The following is a 21,282-nucleotide window of genomic DNA, read 5'->3' on the forward strand; positions in this document are numbered from 1 at the left end:
TCAGCCGGTTCACGGTGGGCTTCAATCTTTCGCACAATACACTTGAATGGACCTTATATGCGATATTGAGAAGGCTGATTCCACGATAGTTGGTGCATTTTGCAGTATCCCCCTTCTTGTGGACTGGGCAAAGAACACTTAGATTCCAACCGTCGGGCATGCACTCTTCCGCCCATATTTTGCTAAGAAGGTGCTGCATGCGCCTTACCAACTCCTCGCCACCGTACTTGAATAGCTCCGCAGGCAATCCATCAGCGCCCGCGGCCTTGTTGTTTTTCAATCTCGTTATTGCTATTCTAACTTCGTCATAATCGGGCGGGGGGACATATATTCCATCATCATCGATTGCGGGATCGGGTTCATCTCTGCGCACTGAATTGCTGCCTCCATTTAGGAGAACAGAGAAGTGTTCCCTCCATAATCTAAGCACTCTCTGGACATCAGTTACAAGGTCGCCGTTTTCGTTCCTACAGGAGTTTGCCCCGGTCTTAAACCCTTCCGTCTGTCGCCGTATTTTTTGGTAAAATTTTCGGGCGTTATTCCTGGTGGCTAGCAGCTCAAGCTCCTCGCACTCACGCATTTCTGCTTCTGCTTTTTTCTTCCTGAAAGGCGTCTCGCTTCCTTTTTAAACTCACGATAGCGTTCACACACTCCTCTTGTGGCGCTCGCTTTTAACGTAGCCCTGTAGGCAGCGTCTTTTCTTTCAGTTGCAACGCGGCATTCTTCATCGTACCAGTTGTTTTTTCGTGGTCGCCGGTAACCAATTTTTTCCTCGGCGGTAGTACGAAGTGCTTTGGATATATGCTCCCACTGCTCCTGTATTCCTTCAGGATGAGTTGTGCCCTCAGAGAGCAGGTGTGAGAGTCGAGTTGCGAAATCATTGGCAGTCTGTTGTGATTGAAGCTTTTCGACGTCTAGCTTCCCTTGTGTTTTTTGTTCCTTGGTTTTAGCCGCGTTGAGGCGGGTGCGTATTTTGGCTGCAACGAGATAATGGTCCGTGTCGATGTTAGGTCCTCGGATCGTGCGCACATCTAAAACACTGGAGGCATGCCGTCCGTCTATCACAACGTGATCGATCTGATTGCGAGTATTTCGATCAAGAGACAGCCATGTAGCTTGATGTATCTTTATATGCATGAACCTCGTGCTGGGTATGACCATGTTTCGAGCACCGGCAAAGTCAATCAGCCTCAGTCCGTTAGGAGAAGTTTCATTGTGTAGGCCAGGCATGCTTAACCAACGAACCGATATCATTTCGTTACGATAATTAACGTTAATAAACGAAACAAAGTCACTTCGTTTCGTTTATTAACGTTAAGAACGTCAAATTAACGAAATGATTTTGTTTCGTTTTCTGCCATATCAAAACGAAATCAAATCGTTTATGTTGATTATTAATTTCAAACTATGCTGGCAAAGCTGATTGATGGCGGAGTCATTAAAGGTGAAAGCATTAGCCAAGCTGATTGCAACTTTTCTCATGAATTTTGACAGTACGAACATTTCTCAGAGTATTTTTGACATTACCACCAACGAATTACACAAACAAATTACATGGAGTTTGTGTGTGTATGTCCGCTCGCTGTTACCACCTTACGGCTTCACCATGGCTATAGCATTGCCAGCACAATTCAAACATAAAGTATCACGGTTTTGTTAACGTTTTTAACGTTAACGAAAGCTTTTCGTTTCGGTTAAAAACGAGATACAATTTATCTTGATAATTTCTTTATCGATAATATTTCGAAGTGTTTCAACGGAAACGGTGGAAACTTTTTGATAAACGATTAGCTTAACGTTAAGGTGCATCCCTGGTGTAGGCTGAACTTTCCGGCTGTGCCCACCCTGGCGTTAAAGTCACCAAGCACGACTTTTATATCGTGACGGGGGCAGCGCTCGTATGTGCGTTCTAATTGTTCATAAAGTGTCTATCACCTCATCGTCTTTCTCCTCTGTCGGCGCATGGGCGCAGATGAATGATATATTAAAAAATTTTGCTTTTATTCGGATAGCGGCGAGACGTTCGTCCACAGGTGTGAACGCCAGAACTTGGCGACAAAGTCTCTCTCCCACCACGAATCCGACGCCGAAACTGCGCTTATTCGTACGGCCACTCCAATATATGTCACAATTTTTGATCTTCTTTCTTCCTTGCTTCGTCCAACGCATTTCTTGGATGGCGGTGATGTCAGATTTTGCTTTGACCAGGACATCAACCAGCCGGGCATCTGCACCAATCCCAGAGGATACTTGACCGCAAGCGACCGGCAGTAGTGAGCTGCTTGAACCGCATGCAAAAGAATCGCTCTGGTCATTCCCAGGTGAATGGCGGTCAGAAACTTTCCCCACTTTCGTGGACTTCTACACACGGTCCCACCCTCCTTTTACTTGGCAATAAAACTTTAGATTCTACTATCAAAATCAGTGCTGCTCAAAATTTTTTATATGGAAGTGCGAATCACAATACATGTACAAAATTGTATATGCACTCATATATGTATGTAATACTCCTATATTGCTACAAAAGGCTAGGTACATTCCCAAACATCAGAGTGCCGATATATTGCAGTTTAAACGTTTTTGTTTTTGTATTCCATAATGGAATGTACCTAAATTAAATTTTTTTTTGTCACACTTATGCTGCTACAATCAGAAAAATTTTATAGGCTGTCTTGTTTTGATTTCGAATTCAAAACACATTACGAGCATTTTCTATTAGCAATATAGGAGTATTACATATATGTGTGCACTGAATCTTTCATTGTATTTAAAACAAATTTATTTAAAAAATTTTAATTGTTTGAGGTCGGAAAAAGTTAAATATTTGGTTTCATGTTACAAAATATTTGCTTAAAATATTACGTTAATAGTTATATCATCAACATACAAGAGCCAATAAATTTAATTCTGAAAGTAGCGAAAAATTACATTGACCTCTAGCCTCAAGTTTTGTTGGAACATATTATATATACATATATCGTCGGAATTTGGGTTTCAATAATCATACTAAAAGTGAATGTAGAGATTTCCACGAATGTTGCATTGGAAATTGAATTTCAAAATTTTTGAAATGCTTAATTAGAGGGATCCGCGTGGTTTGTTTTAAATTTGTGTTCATATTCACATACATATGTATATTAGCAACAGAGATTACTGAGGTGCTGAAATATCTTTTGAATTTAATAAAATGTTTAACAAGTAAATGATAGGCATGGTTACTTTACGGTTCCCCCCACTTCCATTCAAAAAATGTCTCATAACCAAGAAAAATAATAATACCGAATTGAAATAAAAAGTCACAGAAACTACCCCGTAAGGAGAATCTCTGCTTCAAAACAAGTAAGGAAGGCTAAGTTCGGGTGTAACCGAACATTATATACTCAGCTGCCAAATTACAGCTTGCAAAACTTTTAAATTACCTTTTTTTTAAAGTTGGCGGTGCCACGCTCATTGTCCAAAATTTTACTAATTTTCTATTCTGTGTCATAAGGTCAACCCACCTACCAAGTTTCATCGCTTTAACCGTCTTTGGTAATGAATTATCGCACTTTTTCGGTTTTTCAAAATTTTCGATATCGAAAAAGTGGGTGTGGTTATAGTCCGATTTCGTTCATTTTAAATAGCGATCTGAGATGGGTGCCCAGGAACCTACATACCAAATTTCATCAAGATACCTCAAAATTTACTCAAGTTATCGTGTTTACGGACAGACGGACGGACATGAATATCTTTTTTCGCCCAGATAATTTTAAAATATAGAAGTTTATATCTATCTCGAGTAGTTTATGCCGTTGCGGATTACCGTTATGCGAACAAAGTTAATATAATAAGCAGAGCTCACACTGCTCAGCTGAGTATAATGATCTGCGCGAAAAAAGAAATTTATTTAGCCATGGCCGTCCGTCCGCCCGTCCGTAAACACGATAACTTGAGTAAATTTTGAGGTATCTTAATGAAATTTGGTATGTAAGTTCCTGGGCACTCATCTCAGATCGCTATTTAAAATGAACGAAATCGGACGATAACCACGCCCACTTTTTGGATATCGAAAAACCGAAAAAGTGCGATAGTTCATTACCAAAGGCGGATAAAGCGATGAAACTTGGTAGATGGGTTGGCCTTATGACGCAGAATAAAAAATTGGTAAAATTTTGGACATTGGGCGTGACACCGCCCACTTTTAAAAGAAGGTAATTTAAAAGTTTTGCAACCTGTAATTTGGCAGTCGTTGAAGATATCGTGATGAAATTTGGCAGGAACGTTACTCCTATTCCTATATGTGTGCTAAACAAAAATTCTCTAAATCGGATGACGAACACGCCCACTTTTTAAACAAAAAATTCTTAAAGTCAAATTTTAACAAAAAATTTAATATCTTACAGTATATAAGTAAATTATGTCAACATTCAACTCCCGTAATTATATAGTGCAACAAAATACAAAAATAAAAGAAAATTTGAAAATGGGCGTGGCTCCACCCTTTTTCATTTAATTTGTCTAGGATACTTTTAAAGTCATAAGTCGAACAAAAATTTACTAATCCTTATGAAATTTGGTTAGGGTATCGCTTCTATGACGATAACTGTTTTCTGTGAAAATGGGCGAAATCGGTTGAAGCCACGCCCAGTTTTTATACACGGTCGACCGTCTGTCCTTCCGCTCGGCCGTTAACACGATAACTTGAACAAAAATTGATATATCTTTACTAAACTTAGTTCACATACTTATCTGAACTCACTTTATCTTGGTATAAAAAATGGCCGAAATCCGACTATGACACGCCCCCTTTTTGGATATCGAAAATTTCGAAAAATGAAAAGAATGCCATAATTCTATACCAAATACGAAAAAAGGGATGAAAACATGGTAATTGTATTTATTGACGCAAAATATAACTTTAGAAAAAAATTTGTAAAATGGGTGTGACACCTACTATATTAAGTAGAAGAAAATGAAAATGTTCTGTAGGGCGAAATCAAAAGCCCTTCGAATCTTGGCAGGAATACTTTTCGTGGTATTACATATATAAATAAAGTATCGGTACCCGACAGATGATGTTCTGGGTCACCCTGTTCCACATTTTGGGCGATATCTCGAAAACGCTTTCACATATACAACTGAGGGCCACTCTTTTTTAAAACCCTCATTAATACCTTTAATTTGATGCCCATATCGTACAAACACATTCTAGAGTCATCCCTGGTCCACCTTTATGGCGATATACCGAAATGGCGTCCACCTATAGAACTATTGCCCAGTACCTTTTAAAAAACTCTTTAATACCTTCTATTTTATACCAATGTCATACAACACACATTCCAGGGTTAACCTAGGTTCATTTTCCTACATGGTGAACTTCTCTTATTTTGTCTCCAAAGCTCTCAGCTGAGTATGTAATGTTCGGTTACACCCGAACTTAGCCTTCCTTACTTGTCATATGTTTCGAAATTATATGTGAGGGCATATGGGAGTGCTATGAAAATTCTTTTTTATATTCAAAGTGTGAATTTGAATCTGTGCCTATGATTCAGGGCAAAACAAAAACAAAGGGGTTGAGCAGCTCTGATCAAAATAATAATAATTAGTCAACTAAAAGCATTGGTTAATCGTCAAATTTTGACAGAAGAGTACTAAAAAGCAGCATATGTGACGTGGCTGTCGATGTCAGAAGTAAAAAATTGCTCTTTCTGGCATTTACCATTTAAATAAATAAAGCCAGCTCTGATGTCAGTTACTTTCTTGTCCGCCAAGGTAATTACGTATTGTATTTGCTTAAGCCATAAGTGTTCTGTAAAAATTGAGGTATTTCTTGCATAAAAACTGGCGACTTTTAAGTAAAATTACTTCAGTGGAAAAAAATCTATTAGCGGTTTGATATTTTATTGTATTCCGCTTTTCGCTGTTCTTATTATTCTATATGTCTAATAAGTACAAACGTTGTTAGGCCCTGTGGAAAATGGAATTAAAAGCTAAATTTTCATACACGGAAGGTAAGTTTGAAGTATGTCGTAATCAATACGAACGTTGGAATTTCCTATACACATCAATTTATTTTTATTATCCTCATGAATAAGCTTATTTATAGCGTAAATAAGCCTTAAATACATAAGTCAATGTCATAAGTCGTATGATGTACTATATTTACCTTTCCAGCAAACACAGTCTCTAAAGTTAGAGAATTTTAATGTAACTCGGTAGATATCTAGTGTAATCTCGACTCGGGAAGATGGTTAGAAAACTACACTATATAGTAATCGAGTCAGGTATAAATTCAAATCATATTAAGACCCCATTAGAGGAATATATTGGATTTATATTGTAGAACTATAGTTTTTCTCGATTTGATAATTAGGTCCCATTTTGTTTGAGAACGCTATGTTTCTGCAGTGTTTCCCGGTCGTTATCTAACATTAGACCTTCGAGAACAGGGGTAGTCATCTAATGTTCCTCTAAACTTCATATAATTTCAGTGTTTTTGGGTTATTATAAGGTTTATCTATCACGAGAGAAACGATTATTCCTTTTTGCTTACAACCGCTTATGCCATTGCTATTGCTGGGTTTAAACAACCTGAACTACATGCATATAAAGTTGTTTACTTAATGATGTTTTCAATTCAATTATATATATAACAAGTAAGGAAGGCTAAGTTCGGGTGTAACCGAACATTACATACTCAGTTGAGAGCTATGCAGACAAAATCACCATGTAGGAAAATGCACCTAGGGTTTCCCTGGAATGTGGTTGTATGACATGTGTATCAAATGGAAGATATTAAAGAGTATTTTAAGAGAGAGTAGGCCATAGTTCTATGTATGGACGCCATTTTGGGATATCGCCATAAAGGTGGGCCAGGGGTGACTCTAGAATGTGTTTGCACGATATGGGTATCAAATGAAAGGTGGTAATGAGGGCTGGTGGACCAGGGCTGACTCTAGAATTTGGTTGTGCGATATAGGTATCAAATGAAAGGTGTTAATGAGTATTTTAAAAATGTGTGTGCTTTAGTTGTATATGTGAAGGCGTTTTCGAGATATCGCCATAAAAGTGGACCAGGGGTGACTCTAGAATGTGTTTGTACGATATGGGTAACAAATGGAAGGTGTTACTGAGCATTTTAAGAGGGAGTGGGCCTTAGTTCTATAGGTGGACGCCTTTTCGAGATATCGCCATAAAGGTGGGCCAGGGGTGACTCTAGAATGTGCTTGTACGATATCGGTATCAAATGAAAGGTGTTAATGAGTATTTTAAAAGGGAATGGGCCTTAGTTCTATAGGTGAACGCCTTTTCGAGATATCGCCATTAAGGTGGGCCAGGGGTGACTCTAGAATGTGTTTGTACGATATGGGCATCAAATGAAAGGTGTTAATGAGTATTTTAAAAGGGAATGGGCTTTAGTTCTATAGGTGAACGCCTTTTCGAGATATCGCCATAAAGGTGCACCAGGGGTGACTCTAGAATATGTGTGTACGATATGGGTATCAAATGAAAGGTGTTAATGAGTATTTTAAAAGGGAGTGATCCTTAGTTCCATAGGTGGATGCCGTTTCCAGATATCGCCATAAACGTGGACCAGGGGTGACTCTAGAATGTGTTTGTACGATATGGGTAACAAATAAAAGGTTTACTGAGCATTTTAAGAGGGAGTGGGCCTTAGGTCTATAGGTGGACGCCTTTTCGAGATATCGCCATTAAGGTGGGCCAGGGGTGACTCTAGAATGTGTGTGTACGATATGGGTATCAAATGAAAGGTGTTAATGAGTATTTTAAAAGGGAGTGATCCTTAGTTCCATAGGTGGATGCCGTTTCCAGATATCGCCATAAAGGTGGACCAGGGGTGACTCTAGAATGTGTTTGTACGATATGGGTAACAAATGAAAGGTGTTACTGAGCATTTTAAGAGGGAGTGGGCCTTAGGTCTATAGGTGGACGCCTTTTCGAGATATCGCCATTAAGGTGGGCCAGGGGTGACTCTAGAATGTGTTTGTACGATATGGGTAACAAATGAAAGGTGTTACTGAGCATTTTAAGAGGGAGTGGGTCTTAGGTCTATAGGTGGACGCCTTTTCGAGATATCGCCATTAAGGTGGGCCAGGGGTGACTCTAGAATGTGTGTGTACGATATGGGTATCAAATGAAAGGTGTTAATGAGTATTTTAAAAGGGAGTGATCCTTAGTTCCATAGGTGGATGCCGTTTCCAGATATCGCCATAAAGGTGGACCAGGGGTGACTCTAGAATGTGTTTGTACGATATGGGTAACAAATGAAAGGTGTTACTGAGCATTTTAAGAGGGAGTGGGCCTTAGGTCTATAGGTGGACGCCTTTTCGAGATATCGCCATTAAGGTGGGCCAGGGGTGACTCTAGAATGTGTTTGCACGATATGGGTATCAAATGAAAGGTGGTAATGAGGGCTGGTGGACCAGGGCTGACTCTAGAATTTGGTTGTGCGATATAGGTATCAAATGAAAGGTGTTAATGAGTATTTTAAAAATGTGTGTGCTTTAGTTGTATATGTGAAGGCGTTTTCGAGATATCGCCATAAAGGTGGACCAGGGGTGACTCTAGAATGTGTTTGTACGATATGGGTAACAAATGGAAGGTGTTACTGATCATTTTAAGAGGGAGTGGGCCTTAGTTCTATAGGTGGACGCCTTTTCGAGATATCGCCATAAAGGTGGGCCAGGGGTGACTCTAGAATGTGCTTGTACGATATCGGTATCAAATGAAAGGTGTTAATGAGTATTTTAAAAGGGAATGGGCCTTAGTTCTATAGGTGAACGCCTTTTCGAGATATCGCCATTAAGGTGGGCCAGGGGTGACTCTAGAATGTGTTTGTACGATATGGGCATCAAATGAAAGGTGTTAATGAGTATTTTAAAAATGTGTGTGCTTTAGTTGTATATGTGAAGGCGTTTTCGAGATATCGCCATAAAGGTGGACCAGGGGTGACTCTAGAATGTGTTTGTACGATATGGGTAACAAATGGAAGGTGTTACTGAGCATTTTAAGAGGGAGTGGGCCTTAGTTCTGTAGGTGGACGCCTTTTCGAGATATCGCCATAAAGGTGGGCCAGGGGTGACTCTAGAATGTGTTTGTACGATATGGGCATCAAATGAAAGGTGTCAATGAGTATTTTAAAAGGGAATGGGCTTTAGTTCTATAGGTGAACGCCTTTTCGAGATATCGCCATAAAGGTGGACCAGGGGTGACTCTAGAATGTGTTTGTACGATATGGGTAACAAATGAAAGGTGTTAATGAGTATTTTAAAAGGGAGTGATCCTTAGTTCCATAGGTGGATGCCGTTTCCAGATATCGCCATAAAGGTGGACCAGGGGTGACTCTAGAATGTGCTTGTACGATATCGGTATCAAATGAAAGGTGTTAATGAGTATTTTAAAAGGGAATGGGCCTTAGTTCTATAGGTGAACGCCTTTTCGAGATATCGCCATTAAGGTGGGCCAGGGGTGACTCTAAAATGTGTTTGTACGATATGGGCATCAAATGAAAGGTGTTAATGAGTATTTAAAAAGGGAATGGGCTTTAGTTCTATAGGTGGACGCCTTTTCGAGATATCGCCATTAAGGTGGGCCAGGGGTGACTCTAGAATGTGTTTGCACGATATGGGTATCAAATGAAAGGTGGTAATGGGTATATCAAAAGGGAGTGATCCTTAGTTCTATAGGTGGACGCCTTTTCGAGATATCGCCATAAAGGTGGACCAGGGGTGACTCTAGAATGCGTTTGTACGATATGGGTATGAAATGAATGGTGTTAATGAATATTTTAAAAGGGAGTGGGCCTTAGTTCTATATGTGGACGCCTTTTCCATATATCGCCATAAAGGTGGACCAGGGGTGACTCTATAATGTGTTTGTGCGATATAGGTATCAACTTAAAGGTATTAATGACGGTTTTAAAAGCGAGTGGCCCTTTGATGTAAATGTGGACCAGGGTGATCTAAAAAATCATCTGTCGGGTACTGCTAATTTATTTATATATGCAATACCACGAACAGTATTCCTGTCAAGATTCCAAGGGCTGTTGATTTCGCCCAGCAGAACTTTTTCATTTTCTTCTACTTAATATGGTAGGTGTCACACCCATTTTACAAAGTTTTTTCTAAAGTTATATTTTGCGTCAATAAACCAATCAAATTACCATGTTTCATCCTTTTTTTCGTATTTGGTATAGAATTATGGCATTTTTTTAATTTTTCGTAATTTTCGATATCGAAAAAGTGGGCGTGGTTTTAGTCGGATTTCGGCCATTTATACCAAGATAAAGTGAGTTCAGATAAGTACGTGGACTAAGTTTAGTAAAGATATATCGGTTTTTGCTCAAGTTATCGTGTTAACGGCCGAGCGGAAGGACAGACGGTGGACTGTGTTCAAAAACTGGGCGTGGCTTGAACCGATTTCGCCCATTTTCACAGAAAACAGTTACCGTCATAGAATCTATGCCCCTACCAAATTTCAGAAGGATTGGTAAATTTTTGTTCGACTTATGGCATTAAAAGTATTCTAGACAAACTTGTATTTTGTTGCACCACATCATTACTGGAGTTGAATGTTGGCATAATTTACTTATATACAGTAAAGATATTAAATTTTTTGATACAATTTGATTTAAAAAAAATTTTTTTTTAAAAAGTGGGTGTGTTCTTCATCCGATTTTGCTCATTTTTATTTAGCACATACATATATAGTAATAGGAGTAACGTTCCTGCCAAATTTCATCATGATATCTGCAACGACTGCCAAATTACAGCTTGCAAAACTTTTAAATTAACCTCTTTTAAAAGTGGGCGGTGCCACGCCCATTGTCCAAAAACTTACTACTTTCCTATTCTGTGTCATAAGGTAAACCCACCTACCAAGTTTCATCGCTTTATCCGTCTTTCACGATGAATTATCGCATTTTTTCGGTTTTTCGAAATTTTCGATATCGAAAAAATGGGCGTGGTTATAGTCCGATATCGTTCATTTTAAATAGCGATCTGAGATGAGTGCCCAGGAACCTACATACCAAATTTCATCAAAAAGAAGTTATCGTGTTAACGGACAGACGGAAGGACGGACGGACGGACGGACATGGCTCAATCAAATTTTTTTTCGATACTGATGATTTTGATATATGGAAGTCTATATCTATCTCGATTCCTTTATACCTGTACAACCAACCGTTATCCAATCAAAGTTAATATACTCTGTGAGCTCTGCTCAACTGAGTATAAAAATTAAATTCTGTGTGCGTGTGTTCGCTATGGAAACGTATTTCCCACACTTCAATCATCACCAAATTTCGGCTATAGGTTCCCTCGATCAACACAAAGGTTTTAGGCTTAACATAATTTCTATATATATAAGGGGCGTGGCACCTCCCATACAAATGGAATTTTTGGTACTGCATAACTCTGAAGGTACACATGCCAGAACATTGAAATTCAGTGAGGAGTTATATGAGGTCAATCTCTAACACAACCAAGAAAATGTGGTTGTGGAAAAAGGGGGCGTGGCACCTCCTATACAAATGGAATATATCATACTTCATATCTCTGGATGTAATAAAGGTAGGACAATGAAAATTGGTAAGGAGCTATATGACGTTAAGTCCTAACACCTCCAGTAAAATGTGGAATTTGGAAAAAGGGGGCGTGGCACCTTCCCTACAAATGGGATTTTTCAGAACTATGGCTGCCGTACAAACTTAGGTTATTTTAACACCTAAATTTTACTGCATTGTTGAGTTTAGCTGTTATTCCTTTCGGACGTTTAGTAATCTGCCGCCGTATAGGTTCTTTCGAACAAGACGAAGGTTTTTCATATTTCAGAATTAAGAATTTTAAATTTAATTATTTTTTTTTTGCTATGCGTAAGAGCAATCTTATACTGTTTTCACACAGAAACTTAATGATCTCATTTCACCTTCTAATGAAATCGTAAATTTTTTGCTTTCACACAGAAGTAACTGCTCGATTATTATGACGGATGAAATGTCAAGCGAATAAAATGACAACGCTATATGACAGACAATGACATTTACTTTGACAAATGACATTTTTAAGCACTGAGCAAACCAAAAACCATGGTTCAATTATGTACAGGTTGGCTCATCTCATCAGCTGATTTTATTTATGTTATTGCATGGTCGAAGGGATTGTCAAAAGGAGATGGCAAACTCAAAATGAAACCAACACATTGGCAACATTTTACTTACACATACAAAAACTGCCAAGTTTTATGTTTCCATTCCATACCTTTCGCACCGACACCAATACACAGATTTTGACAATTTGAACAGACATATTTTGTTGCTTTACAGATGAGCCAACCTGTATATAGTTGAACCATGCCAAAAACTAAGAAACTGAACACTCCCAACAGAGTTGCATTGTGCTTTGACTTCATTAGGCATTCGATTAGTCACTAATGAAATAATTATAGATTCGAATTTTGTAGGGAAGATTGAGCTCAATAAGCGTCTTAATGTAGAAAACTGCCTTTATTATTCAATAAGCCGTCTGTGTGAAAACAGTATTAGCTCCCAAAAAGTGACGAAATATAAATCGATCGACACAGTTACAGATGATGATCAAATTGTGAATTATCCAATTGAATTTCTAAACTCTTTAGAATCACCTGGAATGCCTGCACATTAACTTTGAAAATTGGCTCACCAATCATGCTTCTTCGGAATTTAGACCCATTAAAATTGTGCAATGGAACCATACATTGCACTAAGAAATTAATGCCGAATGTAAATTAAGCAAGAATCATCAGCGGTAAAAGCAAAGGTGAAGATGTGCTCATACCACGGATCCCAATGATTCCTTCAGATTTGCCATTCAATTTTAAGCTCCTACAGTTTCCTGTACGCCTTGCTTTTGCAATTACAATCAACAAAGCACAAGGACAATCCCTTACTGTTGCAGGATTAAATTTAGAGAGTCCATGCTTTTCCCATGGCCAGCTGTATGTTGCTTGCTCTAGAATTGGAACGCCAAAAAATTTTTTTATCTTTGCACCGAACGAAAAAACCAAAAATATTGTGTACCCACTTGCATTACACTAAGATACAATAATAAAATGTTTTAAACGAAAATTTCTCCAAAGATGCGTACAAAATTCAATTCAATTTACAGAACAATAAACTAAACTTCAACAAACAAAACAGAAAAAATAAAAAAACATTCATTCGATTTCGTTACAACATACGCCGGGTAAAGCTAGTATAACAATAATTTTCAAACACAAGACAGTAGGTGTGTGCTTCTTTTGATCTCTACTTAATAGAAAGAGCGCAAGCGTAAAGCTGGAGACATTGGTGCTTTATCGGTAACCGTATCGGTAACCTTATAAAAGGGACATGTGGCACTCGGGGACTGCCGCGGTAAAGCTATTGCATATTATCAACTTATGCAATTATAATATTTATGCAACATTTTGTTTTCTTTGATATTGATTCAAGTTTTGTCTTTGATATTAATTCAAGTTAACCTTTTTAAGCGTGGTGACCGATAAGAAAACAAATTTTTTACTTTTATTGAATAAATGAGAAGTTAATATTTAACTTTCACTTTAACTTTAACTTTATTTTTAACTTTAACTTTAACATTCCCTTTAACTTTAACTTTAACTGTAACTTTAACTTTAAATTTAACTTTAACTTTAACCTTAACTTTAACTTTGACTTTAACTTTAACTTTAATTTTAACTTTAACCTTAACTTTAACTTTAACTTTGACTTTAACTTTAACTTTCATTTTAACTTTAACTTTAACTTTATTTTTAACTTTTGGTTTAACTTTCGCTTTAACTTTAACATTCACTTTAACTTTAACTTTAACTTCAACTTTAACTTTAACTTTATTTTTAACTTTTACTTTAACTTTCTCTTTAACTTTAACATTCACTTTAACTTTAACTTTCACTTTAACTTTATTTTTAACTTTAACTTTAACTTTCGCTTTAACTTTAACTTTCACTTTAACTTTAACTTTATTTTTAACTTTAACTTTAACCTTAACTTTAACTTTAACTTTAACCTTAACCTTAACCTTAACCTTAACTTTAACTTTAACTTTAACTTTCACTTCAACTTTAACTTTATTTTTAACTTTAACTTTCGCTTTGCGCGTGAGCTTAGCTTAGCACCTGCTAACAAGCCAACCTAATATAAACGCACGCAAGTCATTTCCTGTCAAAAATGTCTCATGCACATACAACTTGTATTAGAGCAACTCAAATTGAATTTGCTGCTTGAAAACCTAACTCGATGTCCAATTTTTGTTCTGCGTGACATTTAGATTTGACGTTTGCACACATGCTTTACATTGTCGCAACTGATGCATATTTGGGTTAGGGCAAAAAACGCCGGTTGTTTGCGTGCGCTAAAAAAACGCAGTGCGGTTTTATTAGGTTGGCTTGTAAGCGACCATATATGTATACGATAAGCGACAGCACAATGGCTACTTCGTGAAAATCAACGACAGCTGTTTTAGTTTGATTTCGATGGTCGTACGGTGAGGAAATGTCGCACGCACGCTTAAAACAGAGCACCAAAGAGTGCGTGTGACACGTGTTCACTGTTCAAGAATTGAAATCAAACTAAATAAATGATTTTGCTTTCGTGCTCGCTACGCGTTCGTGTTTACTAACACATTCTCAATTGGTGCCCACCGCTGTTTATGATAGAGATACAATTATATGTATTTGGCCTCTTGCTAACACCGAACCTTTACGAACCTTTTCCAATTTTTTTCGAGCCTTTTCGGATCTTTTTTGACAAATATCCGTTACGGTTTTTTTTGATTTAGTCGCCAAGCCCGCGATAAAATCTATGCAATAGCTTAACAGCTGATTCGACCAATCTTATGAGAATCAATGCAATCGATTATTGGTGCCGCTAAGGTCGTAACCGTATCGTAGCCAACCAATTGGTTTTTGGTTTACCATCGTAACGATAAACAGCTGATTACGTTAGGGATACGACTACAGCGATACGACATACGGCACCAATGACCCCCGCTTAAATTTCACTATATTGCCGAAACACACAACTCACGCACCTTTGTATGTATTTTCAACCGATGAGAGATTTCTTACTTGTTAATTACTTTAACAAACCAACTATCACTTACTTTCGGTACATAACAATAGAGAAACTTATGTTCCTTATCAACTATCATATGTTCCATTTGCTCCTCCGTTAGATCGTCCAATGTATTTGTACTATAGCCCAATGTCTCACATTGTTTTTGCATATATTCCTGACGTTGTATGTTTATGGTTTGTGTTAGCTCAAGTCCATGTTGTGTGATTTTCACATTGTTGTTATTACCTTCTTCGAATGCAGCCTGAATAAGGTCAATGTGCAATGTACATAAGAAAGTTAACGCGTTTAAGAAGATCAATAAGGATAGATGCCGGCGTTGGAAGCAAAATGAATTCGCCTTTGCTGTTGATGGCGTGATCGTCATTATCATCTTTGAATTATTGCACTGTTGTTTGACTCACATATGTCACTGCGATGTGTGTAGATATTTTTATAAAGATTTAAAGTGGATTTTAGCTTCTTGCTTTTTGTTCGGTGCGGCTGAGGTAAAGTTGATATTGAAGTTAAGTGTGACATGGAAAACTTGATTTGCTTTAGCATTTGATTTGTAGAGGCTTTGTGATTTTATAATTACTATTACTATTATTTTTTTTTTACTTTTTTGACTTAACGGTTAATAATTTTATTTCCAAATATTCACACTTCATAATCTATGTATGTAGGTAGGTAAATAATTTTTTTAACTACTCATAACAAATTTATACTTCCAAGCACTATGCACTACTAGGTATTTACATAATTATTTTTGTCGGCGTCGCTTTAGATATATTTCACGTTTACAAAATCGTAATGTCGTACCGTTTTCAATGCCACAATCAATCAACAATTTGCGCCCGTCTTCGTCATAAAGCGGATTTTTGCTTTGTACATCGATCAACATGTAGGCGCGCCATAGAAAACGCCATGAAACCGTTGTCCTATGTAGATGACCGCAACGCGTTGTGGAGTGTATAAATTCTCCCGTGCTTCTGTTAGCCATCAGCCATGCTGTTGTAGTTTGGACCTGCTGCTGTTGGCGTTTTTGCTGTTGCTGTCTTTTTTGATTTGTTGCCACTTTGTCATTAGCAGCATTGACGCCGGAATCATCGTTGCTATCGCTCTTATTTCCAGTTTCTTCCGACAAACGTCGTCTTTTACGCCGACTTTCATATCGCTCACGTAGCTCTCGTTTATTTTGTACACGTGCTGTTAATTCAATAGCTCTCTTTAAATTGGAAATCGTTGGATTTGTTTGAGACAACTAATGAAGCAATGGGAGAAATAAGAAATATATAAAACGTATGCATTAAGATGCTCTTAAACATAAGTATGTACATTAGGGTATTTAAAAGTACAACATTTCTTCAGAACAGGCGTATATGTAAGCTTCAACAGTCGACTCCTGAACCAACCCACAAAACGACCAAGCACTGCTACAACAACAACAACGACCTCTCAAACCCTTAGCTATGACCACCATTGACAGATTGACGATTAGAGTGACGCTTGGACGATTTTGTAATGAAAAATTACGATTTAAGCCTGCCTTCTATTTAAGATTTATTTTAAATATTCAAACACCAAGAAATAGATCCAATAATGTTGATTTTAGATAGACACTACAGTAAAAAATATTGAAGTGATCAACTTAGCTCGTGAAAACGGAGTGGTGATGATATCATTGCCTCCGCATTCCACTCATAAAATGCAACCGCTACACAGAGCATTCATGAGCCCACTCAAGACTTATTACAGTAACGAATTAAAGCGTTTTATGAGAGAAAATGGACGAACAGTTACTCAATTCGATTTAGTTGGTCTCTTTTCCAAAACGTATTATAAGGTTCAGACTGACCAGGTTGCAGTTAACGGTTTCAGATGTACTGGTATCGATATACCATTCGATCGAAATATTTTTACTGATGCAGACTATATTGCTGCAAATGATATGTAGGATCACGTAACTCCCGAAAACTCTGAAGTTTCCGAGCAAGATAATGCAACTTCGGAGACTGGACGTACTCTTACTTCACCGACATCTAATACAAATCGAGTGACTTCTCTAGAACCTGTGGCATCAACCAGTAAAGAGTCGTTTCACGACGGCAGATTTTACCATTGCCAAAGATTAGAAAGCCAGTTTCTACCGTAAGAGGAAGAAAGTCAAAAGCGACAGTATTAACAACATCGCCATATAAGAATCAGTTAGAAGAAAGCATTCGGAAGATCCGGGAAAAAGTGAAGCCAAAAATTAAAAAAGAAAAGGAACCTTAAAAAAACCAGCAGCGAAAGCTAGAAAAGCTGAATGTGAAGAATTAACCAGTGACTCCGAAGTAAGCGTCGTCTACGTAGAATCGAACCAAGGGGATTTTGTTGAAATGCCTCCAGACGGAGCAATTTGCTCCTTTTGTGAAAAGTTATGGAAGGACGAAAGAAATATATCAGAATGGAGTGCTTGTTTACAGTGCGATACGGTTTGGACTCATAACGTCTGCATTCCCAAAAAAATCCAATTTTTATTTGCGAGTCTTGCACAAATTGAAGTTTTTAAGCCATTTTGATATTTCCAATAACTTATCCATTTTTAATGTCAACGAGCTAAGTGGCATTTTATTTTATCTTTTGAGAAGCTATTTATCTTTTATTAATAAAATTGGTAAATTTTAAAAGAAGTTATTTAATATTTTCTTTAGTAAATTGATCTGGTTATTATTCGGGTTAAATGATATATTATACCAAATTAGCCTACGTTTGCGTACCACATTACCCGCCAATTTTTGGGGAAGCGGCATTTCGGGCTCACCCGAATTTCGTCTTATAATTTGTAAACTCTTGGTGGTATTCAACTTTTGATACAGTAAGATGTAGGTGATATTTCACCAAACAAAATGTGACGAAAAAGAGGTGAATTGAACTTTTGGTTAGGCCAAAATTACCCAAAAAAATAAACGATATCCACAAATGCCGTAGTTTCTCTATTTTGAAGACATTTCTAAGGTTCCCCCAAAAGTCTTTTGGAAAACTACTTCTACTATCAAAAGAGCTGACTCTACATACGCTTTTTCTAATTTATGTGCATTCGTCGCAGATCTAATGTGCTTGCCACATTCTTCAGCGAATGTAGAACGATTTTTTTCTAAAATAAATTTAAACAAAACAAAAATCTGAAACCGTCTGGAAACTGATACATTATAAGGAATATTGCTAGCCCAAGATTATTTAAAATTTAATAACTTTTCCTGTCATAATATTAAACCGCAAATAAACATGCTAAAAAAGGAACGCGAAAATGTATAACTAAGTAACTAAATTGTATAGAAGGTTCGATTCGAGCTCAAAGAAAACAAAAAGAAAATAATTGTTAAAATGACTGAAAACAAGTACATTTTATATGTAATACAAAATTTATCTTTTAAGACGTTTTTGTTATTTATAAAATAAAACGAAATGAATTGAAAACGATTTTATATATTGTATGTGGCAACAAAAAATAACAATCAAGGACAATTTTCAGAAAAGCGCTTTTAAAGTTAATATTGTTGAATGAAGTCCGGCGATCTCATTTTGGTTTCCGGCGAATTCAATCGTACGTCCCCTGGTAATAACCCAACTTCGTCCTAACTCAACTTTGGTTGATATTGGTTCCCTACAAGAAACGCTGATAGTTTTACTAATACACTCACACTTGTAATTGACAATGCTGATCCTGCGATGACGTAAACATTGATACTCAAATGTATGTATGTTCCTTTGTTCGCTCACACATGTCCGCATGTTCCCAACGACAGCTTATAATCATGAAAAAGGACTCAAACTGGGAAAGCTTCGGTACAGCTTTTGGTACAGAACAAAAGAACACACAGCAGATACCATTATGCATGTGAGACAGATACATAATTCTCAACGGAATTTTATGTATGCGAGAACAGTTAATCCGATTTAATCATGTTGTCATTACTGACTGTCATATGACAATCAAATGATTATCACGGTTGTTTTGTTATTTTTTAAATTCCGCCATTTTCAACCGACGAAAACCATATAAAAATAAGTTTAAAAAATAAAAAAGAGAGCATTTCAAAGCTCCATGCTAAAAGAAAAAAATCGAAAATAATATTAGAAAATACCAAAAGCTGTCGGAATGTATGGGGCTCACTCAAAAAATTGATACGCGAAAAATAATAGTGGTTAGTGGTGATTCATTTTTAAATGTGTTTCCGTTTGAGAAAAGCGCTATTCTGTTGTTTTGTTATTTTCTGAATTTAAATTGAACATTCTGAAGTCGAATTCTTATAAAACTATTTATTTTAAACAAATAAGAAACGCGTATGCCTTTATCACACACAATAAAAAACGTAATGAAATAAAGTAAATAAAAAGCAAAAAGCATTGTTTCATTTTTGGCGGAATATAACAATTGTCATTTATGATAATATAACAGTCAAACCTGATATCTACAGTAAACTATCATTAATGGCACTTTTTGATAGTTAGAGTGTCAGCACTGATCGAGGAAAAGGAATGAGAGTGAGCAGTACGGCTATATACTTAATCAGTAGGCCATGTTGGTGTATAAGAAGGAGACAAAAACTCACACGTACACAGTTGTTTACATCACATTTGCGCAAGTCCCCTTAAGTTTGTGATAGAAAGTTTGTATGAGGCGCTGATCGTTAGGTTGACATTGCTGACAATCAGATGATAGTCAGTATTCTTGTAGGGTTGTTACCATAGATATGATGGTTTTTGACGATTTTTTGGGCGGCGTCTGACGACTTGGAAAAAAATATATGGCAACGCTGGCCATGACTTTTGCGAAAAAATGTTTGCAAATCTGTATCTTGCGGCGTACGCTGATGACATTGTCAGTTGTCATAAGTGGAAAGTGCCTTTCGACAATGCGCTCTTTGATGCATCGGGCGCTTCGGGATATAATGCCGAGTTGAACGCCAACACGGAGAAGACGGATATGGCCAGGAGGTATAATGTCCCGAATTGGTCTGAGCCTCAGCTAGGAAGTGTGACCTTGCAGGAAAAACGTCGTACCAAATATCTAAGAATCGTTCTAGACAGTTCATTAATATTCAATGTTTAATGTCAAATAATGTTCATTGCATATTTACAGCGATTGTAGAGCCCATCCTATTCTATGGAGTCCTTATTTGGTGGGCGGGACAACGTACCTCAAAAATTTAGAGAACATATGTGAGAAAGGTAGGGAAGAAAGCTTATTGGGTTCCATAATCATTACAAGGATGGATTTATTGCACCAAAGGCAAGAGAAAGATCTGCAACTATATACCCAAAACGGAAAGTGAGCTGTATAGAGGGTATATGATAATTTCTTTCAAAAATCTTAGCTTTTCATGCACCGAGCTCAAACTCCAGCATGCAGACCAATTAATGCTGGGCATGTCTCCAAAACGATTATTTATGTCCAATCGACTAGCTTCTACAGAAAATTAGATCATGGTCCGAGATAAAAGATGATTGGTCTAACTTTAAGACTGTAGACGTATCGGACACAATTAAATAGTCAAGAAGGCTGGCGCAGCAGTTTTGTCCATACCTTGTAGGTACATACACATTAGCAATTTCAAGAACAACAATGAGAACAACGTTCATAAAAGGGCAGGTATACGGATCACTACATAAGAGGTTAACATTAAAACCTCCAACATAAAATTATATCAGTGTTTTCAACAGCACAATGCTAATCGCGTTTCCGCTATCTTCAAACACTGAATACAATAGAACTAAATCCAACTTTAAAGTTAGGTGAATACAAATCCAAATAAATCTTAGGAAAACTTGTTTAATAAACACGCTCACTTTAGATAAAAAGTAATAGGCTTTTAGTTTTCTCGAAAATCTGGGCCCGCATTACGTTTTATGATCCGTGATCGAAACTCATTTTATAGGTGACAGTAGCTCTGTAATGGTGGATCAGAGTACTCGCTGGATCCATAAGCTATCACATAGTTATAGGGCTAAAAAATTTAACTTTTTATGTTTTGGAAGCTTAAATCTTAACGTTATATATATCAGACTGCTGAGATGAATATCACCCTATCTCGGCTACCTGTTCGAAAACGCCCTATATCTCAAAAAGTCTTATTTCAGGATTTGTTACAAAGACGTCCCGTCTCAGAATTCCGTCGAAGAACCATAAAAGCTCTATCTTA

At 37.2% G+C, this 21,282-nt stretch overlaps 2 protein-coding genes across 2 annotated transcripts in view; both read right to left on the reverse strand.

Moving 5' to 3' along the window:
* Window positions 1-15,835, reverse strand: part of LOC137240585 (carbohydrate sulfotransferase 11) — a 94,818-nt gene extending 78,983 nt beyond the window's left edge. Inside the window, exon 1 of the mRNA XM_067767059.1 lies at window positions 15,144-15,835. Within this exon, the coding sequence (XP_067623160.1) occupies window positions 15,144-15,488 (345 nt within the window). The 5' untranslated portion in view covers window positions 15,489-15,835. The remainder of the gene's footprint in view (window positions 1-15,143) is intronic.
* The window catches only part of LOC137240586 (uncharacterized), a 47,360-nt gene continuing 41,778 nt past the window's right edge, over window positions 15,701-21,282 (reverse strand). The window contains exon 3 of the mRNA XM_067767061.1: window positions 15,701-16,358. Coding sequence (XP_067623162.1) covers window positions 15,858-16,358 — 501 coding nt within the window. The 3' untranslated portion in view covers window positions 15,701-15,857. The remainder of the gene's footprint in view (window positions 16,359-21,282) is intronic.

Source organism: Eurosta solidaginis, chromosome 2 (assembly GCF_040869045.1).
Source record: "Eurosta solidaginis isolate ZX-2024a chromosome 2, ASM4086904v1, whole genome shotgun sequence".
NCBI lineage: Eukaryota > Metazoa > Arthropoda > Insecta > Diptera > Tephritidae > Eurosta > Eurosta solidaginis.